Source organism: Rasamsonia emersonii (assembly GCF_000968595.1).
Source record: "Rasamsonia emersonii CBS 393.64 chromosome Unknown ctg1118621760774, whole genome shotgun sequence".
In the NCBI taxonomy this organism is placed as follows: Eukaryota; Fungi; Ascomycota; class Eurotiomycetes; order Eurotiales; family Trichocomaceae; genus Rasamsonia; species Rasamsonia emersonii.
The window spans coordinates 1-7729 of record NW_013562742.1 but is presented as its reverse complement, the minus strand read 5'-3'; the positions used below and the strand labels follow the sequence as shown (position 1 = coordinate 7729).

Below are 7729 nucleotides of genomic sequence, written 5' to 3'. Positions count from 1 at the left end.
ACCCGCCGATCGAAGATCCTACGACCCACTCGTACGTCCTGGGCAAATTCCAGCGGGATGACGATGAGGACGATGGGGATGGGGATGGGGAGCGGCGTTCGAAGGGCGACGTGGCAGAACTGCAGACCAAGGGCGAGTCGAGATACCTCGTCCAGCGACTCGGTGGAGGAACGACGTGCGATCTCACGGGAAAGGAGCGCAAGGTGGAAGTCCAATTCCACTGCCATCCACAGTCGACGGATCGCATCGGGTGGATTAAGGAGCTTACTACGTGCTCATACCTGATGGTGATCTACACCCCGCGGCTGTGCCACGACGTCGCCTTCCAGCTGCCTCAGCCCGAGGACGTGCATGAGATCCAATGTCGAGAGATCATTGCTCCCGAAAACGTGGCTGACTGGGAGGCCAAGAGGGCCCATCAGGCTGCGCAGAGGCTGGTGAATTCCGGGAAAAAAGAGTTTCCTACGGTGGGAGGGATCGAGGTTGGCGCGATGAAACTGGTGGGGACAGAGGGCCGACAGATCGAAAAGGGTCGCGTGGCATCTGCCGGCGAGGAGATTGTCGAGGTCGTGGCGAAGAAGGAGAACGGGGAGGTGACGCGCCTGTCCCGGGAGGAACTGCTGAAGTTCGACCTGGACCCGGAGAAGGTCGAGACGTTGAAGAAGCGGCTGGAAGAGCTGGCTAACGGCAAGGACTGGAAGCTGGAAGTGGTCGAAGCCAACGGAGAGCGAGGACTCCGGGGCATTGTCGACGCAGACGAGGAGGAAGAGAACAGTAGTGAAGGATCGCCAAGGCAGGAAGCGAGCAAAGGAGGGAAGAAGGCAGAGAACAAGCGGGGCCCCGTGCAGGAGGAGCAGGCGGCGGAGGACGAGGAGGGCAGTGAGGAGATCTTCAAGGACGAGCTATGATATCCATCGATATGCATCATATTCTTGTGCTCCTGTACAGTATGTTATTGGTCATGAGCGTGTATATATGGAGTTTTGGGTTCATTAGATAGAAGCATGCCATATCAATTGTCGTTTGAAGCATGGGGAAGTAGTATCTGCTTAGTCAGCAGGACCGGCGGCCCGGCGACGACGTCACGCGCCTGGTGGGTCGAGTTGCGTGCCCAACTGTGATGGAAGCCAACGTGACCACCTGCGTGAAGCAGAAAGAATAATGCCTCGCAGTATACGGACCGTCAAATTGGCCGTCAGTCTGCTGGCCAAAAGCACCGTTGACTATCGCGGGCATTGACTGCTGCCGTACTCGCCGTTCGTTGCTGAGTCCGGCAGTTCCCCAATCAGGGCGGGCCGGCCCTTGGCGCCATCCCACTGCGGCCTTCTCGGTCTCCTGGCCACCCGCCAAGCCTCCCAGCAACCCTCGATCGATCTGTTCCTCTGCTCCTCGTGCTGTCTCTCCTCCACCCCGGCCGTTTCCATCTTCCTGCGGGCACCTGACGGAACTTCGACGCTGCATCAGCTCTCGCCGGTAGTGTGACACGCGGTTGGACCCAGCCACCGGGACCAGTCACCATGGGTTTCCTCGGCGTCTACACCGCAGTCTACGACTACCAGCCGCAGGCGGAGGGCGAGCTGGAGATCCGCGAAGGCGACCTCCTCTATATCCTGGAGAAGAGCAACGAGGACGACTGGTGGAAGGCCAAGAAAAAGGCTGACCCAGAAGACGAGGAGCCTGTGGGCCTGGTGCCAAATAACTACATCGAAGAGGTAAGGGGCTCTCGTTTGCTGCTGTCTTAGTTAGGTCCTGGCGCCCAGCGAACATATGAAACCTCGATTGTCCATCTGTCCCTCCATCTGATTCTGTCGAACGTCGATTGCAAACGGACCCCCTGCGGCCGGATTGTGGACACCTGTGGTCGCCTGGAATATCTGGAACAACTGGCTGACTCTCCCCCTCCCCGGCGATGGGATTAGGCTCGACCGATCAACAAAGCGAAAGCGCTCTATGACTACACTCGACAGACGGATGAAGAGGTTTCCTTCTCGGAAGATGCAGAACTGGTGGTGTACGATACTTCGGACCCCGACTGGACGCTAGTGGGTGTGAACTCAGATTTCGGTTTTGCTCCGGCAAACTACATCGAGCTTCTGGGAGAAAATGCGACAACTCAGCATGAGCACAAACAAGAACCTGCTCCGGAGCCTGAACCTGAGCCTGCACCGGCGCCGGCACCGGCACCGGCTGCCCAGGCCGCTCCGGAGCAGCCAGCGGCTCCCGCTCTTCCACAGCGCCCTCAGCAGACCGAAGCAGAGGAAACGGAGACAGCGGAACAGAGTTCTGCCACGGCAGCCCAGAGCCCAGCGGCCGCCATTGCTGGTATCCTTCACAAGCAGCATGGCTCCGTCTCCTCTCACGGTTCCTCCCGTCCGGTTCCCCCGCCTCCGCAGCCAGCCCAGCCAGCGCAGCCAGCACGGCCAGCCAGTCAATCGACGCATGACCGCGAGGATGAAGACGAGAGACCTGCGCCTGCCTTGCCTCGGCGACCCCCATCGCAGCAAATCTCCTCTCCAAGACGCCAACCCTCCCCTCCGGAACCGTCCCCGCCCCCTCGTCCTCAATTTGCTGCGGTTAGGGAACACGAGCGGGGCATCCAGGAATCTCCTCCCTACAGCCGCGTGGGCTATCGAGGGACTCAATCCCAGTCTGGGTATCACATCTATAACATAAGTGAGATGGTATCGGTCATGGGGAAGCGGAAGAAGATGCCGACAACCCTGGGTATCAATGTCGCGACGGGGACGATTTTCATCTCGCCCGAGGACGGCGGCTACCAGGAATGGACGGCCGACAAGCTCACTCACTATTCCATCGAAGGCAAGCACGTCTTCCTGGATCTTGTTCGACCGAGCCGGAGTATCGATTTTCACGCTGGCGCCAAGGATACCGCACAGGAGATCGTGTCTGCGCTGGGTGAAATTGCAGGAGCATACAAGGCAGAAGGGCTGCGGGAGGTGATTGCGGCGGGCCGAGGTGGCCATGTTCAGAAGCGAGGACAGGTGCTCTACGACTTCATGGCGCAAGGCGATGATGAGGTGACGGTGGCGGTGGGAGACGAGGTCATTATCCTGGATGACAGCAAATCCGACGAATGGTGGATGGTAAGGCGGGTAAAGAACGGCCGGGAAGGAGTTGTGCCCAGCAGCTACATCGAGATCACCGGCATTGTCGAACCGCCTCCTAGCACTACTGGGATTAATGCGGGCCGGTCCACGGTCGAGCAGAACAGACTGGAAGAAGAGCGGCTGGCCAAGGAAGCTGCACGAAAGTCCCGGACTGATTCCGTCGAGTCGCCGCGTTCGGAGGTAGGCCCTGGAAAGAAGATCCCCCAGAGACGGAGCAGTCTCCTTGCAGTGAACGATATTAACATTCGTTCGCAGCGTCAGAAGCAAGAGAGCAAATCCGACAAGGGGTCGGCGAACAACAGAACAAGTAAGGACCACCACAATCTACTTTTCGGATAAGCACATGTCACTAACGATTCTCCCAGAGCCCGACCCGGCGAAGACTAGACGGTGGGTCGACCGGACCGGAACATTCACCGTTGAGGCTCAGTTCCTCGGTCTTCACGATGGGAAGATCCATCTCCATAAGATGAACGGAATCAAGATCGCGGTTCCAATCGAGAAGATGTCTATCGAAGACCTAGAGTATGTTGAGAAAGTCACGGGCCAGTCCTTGGATGAGGACAAGCCCTTATCCGATATCCGGCGCCGCAGCCGAGGACCCGACGCAAACAAGCACGATGCCAAAAGGCCCGACGCGAACAAAGTTGGTGCGCAGCAAAAGAAGCCCGAATACGACTGGTTTGACTTCTTTCTCAAGGCGGGAGTCGACCCATATCAATGTGAGCGATATGCTCAGAATTTCACCAAGGACTCCATGGACGAATCCGTGTTGCCGGATATCACCCCCGACAATCTGCGCACTCTGGGTCTGAAGGAAGGCGATATCTTGCGCGTCATGCGCTACCTCGACAACATGTTTGGCCGGACTGGTTCGAAAGGCCGAGGGAGAAATGTCAGTTTTGCTGGTGAAGAGGTTATCGGCAACGGCGAAGGCGGCCAAGGCGGCCTGTTCTCTGGGCCTGGCGGTGCCCTGCGGAACAACACTCGCAGACCTACTCCGGGTGTTCAGGCTCCAGACACGGTCGATCCGAAGGCCTTCCAGCAGAAGGATGATTCCAAGACGGGTACAGAGAAACAGGCGTCCGATGAGAAGCCCGTGCAGAAGGGATTCGACGACGATGCTTGGGAGGTCAAGCCGCCAAAGCAGTCTGCAACGTCTGCCGCCTCGACGCCGACGACAACAACGCCTGCTACGACGGAACCGCCGAAGCAAGATACACTGACCGGAGCCATGGCCGACCTCTCTCTCCTCCAAGAACCTCTGAAGCCAACTCCTGCGCAACCCAACCAGCCCGCTCAAACGACTCAGCCAGCCTCAGCACCGCAAACACAGACGACCACCGCAGCCGCACCTCCTCAACCGCAGCAGCCGCAGCTGACAGGCGCCAACCCGAGCTTTTTCGCTTCAGTTGGGGCCTCGTGGGACAGCAGACGAGTGCTCCAGGTACTGCTCCTATGCAGGGATTGGGTGCCTCAGCCCACCGGATCCAGCAGCAGCAGCAGCAGCAGCAGATGCCCTCGAGACAGCGGCCGCAGCCTCCGCAGAATATCAACCAGAGCTCCCTCCTCCCTCCTCCGCCTCAGCGGCCGCTCTCGGCTCCGCAGGAGTACCAGCAGAGCTCCTTTGCTCCACCGCCATTGCAACCACAACTCACGGGCATTCCTCAGAATGCGCCGCAGGTTGCTCCACCGGGCCAAAGCCTGGCAGAGCTCAGCCAGCAGCGATTCCAGCAGGCACAGTTCAATCAGCAGCAGCAGCAGCAGCCGCCGCTACAGCCTCAACCAACGGGATTCGCACCTCAGTTCCAACAAAACGGGTTGATGCCGCAACCGACGGGCTTTGGGCAGCAGCCCGGCTCGCAGTTTGGTTTCCAGCAGCAGCAGCCGCCGCAATCGCAACCACAGCCGCAGCAGCAGTTCCAGACTTTGGCACCACAGCCAACTGGGTTTGGGGGCTTCTCAGCACCACCACAGCAGCCGATGCAGACCGGCATCAACTCTGTGCTTCCGCCGCCGTTGCAACCGCAGCGAACGGGAGTCAATGGCTTTGGAAATACAAATATGAGCGCTCCTCCGGCACCGCCGCCGATTCCACAGCAGCCGACAGCGGCGCCTCTACAGCCTCAGAAGACAGGGCCTCCTCCGAATGTCCGGTTCGGTGTTAAGACGCAGGAGCAGAAGAAACTCACGCCTCAGCCTACGGGTCTTCGGGCCAACCTTGCGCAAGCTAGTAAGTTTGATAACTTGCTACCAATCTTCGGTTTCTTGAGAATACTAACGCTGTTACAACCAGCTCCCACAAACCCATTTGGATTTTAAGTTGAGAATAGCGGCCAATCTCGCTAGTTGGTGAAAGTTCTTGACAGATTGGTGGTGGTACAGGTTGCAGTTGCAGTTGCAGCTGCATGTCATGTCACATGACCATTTCCTTACACGTGATGTCTTTCTCATTTCCCTCCACGCAGCGAATCTCTTCTAGCGTCGTGTTTTTCTTTTGTTCCCAGTGATGGCTGTATTCAGCGATCCTAGAACGTTTGTTTGTCATCTGTCTGTCGTCTGTCGTCTGTCATCTGTCATCCGTCGTCCGTCGTCCGTCGTCCGTCGTCTCTTTCTTCTTGTCTTGGAATACATACTCGTTTCGTTCTTGTCATTTTTCTTTTTTCTTCTTCTCTCCGGTCCCTGTTATCCCTGTTATCTACTGGTTGTAATCAGAGCATAGGCCTGTCATTTCGTTTCGTTTTGTTCCGTTTCAGTTCAGTTCAGGTCATTTCATTTTGCTTCGTTTCGCTTCGTTTCGTGTCAATATATCATATCTATCTATGTATGCAGGCCGGTAATTAGCGAGAGGACAGAACAGAACAGAACAGACAGGACAGAAAAGGACAAAACAGGACAGAATTTTGGATAGTTAAGTTCAGATTCAGTGAAGATTCAGATCAGATCAGATTCAGATTCATACATACCTACCTTAACTAAGCAAGCAATAACAACATTCCGTGGCGTGTCGTGTCGTGTCATTGTCATGGATGGAGAATTGTTGTCGTTCTTGTCACCCTTGTTCTTATTGATGTTGTTGATAATAATGGGATTCGATTGTGTGATTAATTGAGTGAGTGAGTGAGTGAGTGTTTTTAATCTAATCCCCTTGTATGTATGTACTGTACTGTACCCTCCCTACCTTCGCCTATAGTTAAACTGCCTGACTGGCTAGCTGACTGGCTAGCTGACTGACTGACTTACTAACTGACCGCCTGGTTTCTTCTTGGACTATTCTATTCTATCCTATTCTATTCTATTTCTTCTACTCTATTCTAGTCTAGTCTATCCTATTCTTTTCTTTTCCTTTTTTTTTCACTTGCCCTGGTTAATGTATGCAGGTGTGTATGTAAGTATGGCCGTATATAGTCAGCTGAGTCAGTCAACACAATTAGTCGATATGGTCTGTCAAGTCAACTCGAATTGAGTCGAACATGACAAAACTGACTGAACATACTGGGCTGAGTGAACTGAACTGAACTGACTGACTGAACTAACTGAACACAACACAACATAGCTGCATGGATGAATAGTACCTGTGCATCTACAGTATGTATGTACGTAGGTATATCTGTATATAACTGAACTCTCCAAGTCTGTCGACTCTACAAGTCAGTCAGCTAGCAAGCAAATCCTACGAAATTGGACCTAGCTGTCAGAATTCTGGTCTAGATAACCTGGTTAGCCAGGGATTGTCCTAGCCTACCCTACGGAGTAGCGAACTTTTTTTTTTCTTTTCTTTTTTTTTTAAAAAAAAATAATATTAAGAGTAAGGGGGAGTAGGAGAAAAGTTGTGTGGGGATTAACTATATATAGGATATCCTAGGTACAGGTTCTAGAATTATGACTTGGATGTAAGGTATGTGCCTGCAAAGAAAAAAAAAATCACAAAATGCGTGTCTGTTCACGGGTTATGTTCAGGTCGTTCAGATTCCCGTCTTCCCTCATTCCATATTATTTATCACATCATATCGCATCGTATCGATCTCGTGAGTACTTTCTGTCCTGTATGATCATTACCCATGACTACCCGACTCAACCTCCTTCGAATTATACAGCCGAATCCGAACACCCTCGTCATGCGAGATGGTCAGATTGAACTTGATCACCGGCTCGACCATCTCCGGCTGCGCGTTCTCCAGCGTGTCGAACCTTTGCAGCAGGCGGACGAGTACGTAGCTCGCTTCTGTGAGGGCGTATTGTTCTGGAAGCAGCCGCAGCAATCAGTTAGAAACATCCATGTGTCCTGAGTGTTATGTACTCTGGAGGGTGTAGGGTTACTTACGTCCCAAACAGATACGTGGTCCCCCGTTGAAAGGTAGGTATTCCCACCCCCGCTTTGCGTTCTCTTCCCATCTTTCTGGACGGAACTCGTTTGCGTCTGGGCCCCAAATGTCCTTCCGGCGATGCATCAGGCTGACGAAGTACGCCACGCGCTTCCCCTTTTCGACGAAGATTGGGGATTGTCCGTCCGGACCGCCGCCCCGGGGGAGAGTGGTGTCTACGGTCGCCCAGCGAGTGTTTGCTGAGACAGGAGGCAAGAGTCGAAGGACTGGAAGAGG

The 7729-nt window shown here is 54.6% G+C and overlaps 2 protein-coding genes across 2 annotated transcripts; both read left to right on the top strand.

Moving 5' to 3' along the window:
• Positions 1-908, top strand: T310_8502 (Protein OS-9-like protein Precursor; the record flags this gene model as incomplete). Its single annotated transcript, XM_013468720.1, has 1 exon — positions 1-908. A coding segment is annotated over one exon (908 nt), but the record flags the coding sequence as incomplete, so codon positions are not given.
• A 609-nt stretch (positions 909-1517) lies between these two features.
• On the top strand, positions 1518-5450 carry T310_8501 (Cytoskeleton assembly control protein Sla1; the record flags this gene model as incomplete). Its single annotated transcript, XM_013468719.1, has 6 exons — positions 1518-1712; positions 1968-3308; positions 3384-3435; positions 3494-4539; positions 4593-5361; positions 5425-5450. The coding sequence occupies 6 exons, from the start codon at positions 1518-1520 to the stop codon at positions 5448-5450; spliced, it is 3429 nt and encodes a 1142-aa protein (XP_013324173.1).
• Positions 5451-7729: the final 2279 nt, after the last annotated feature.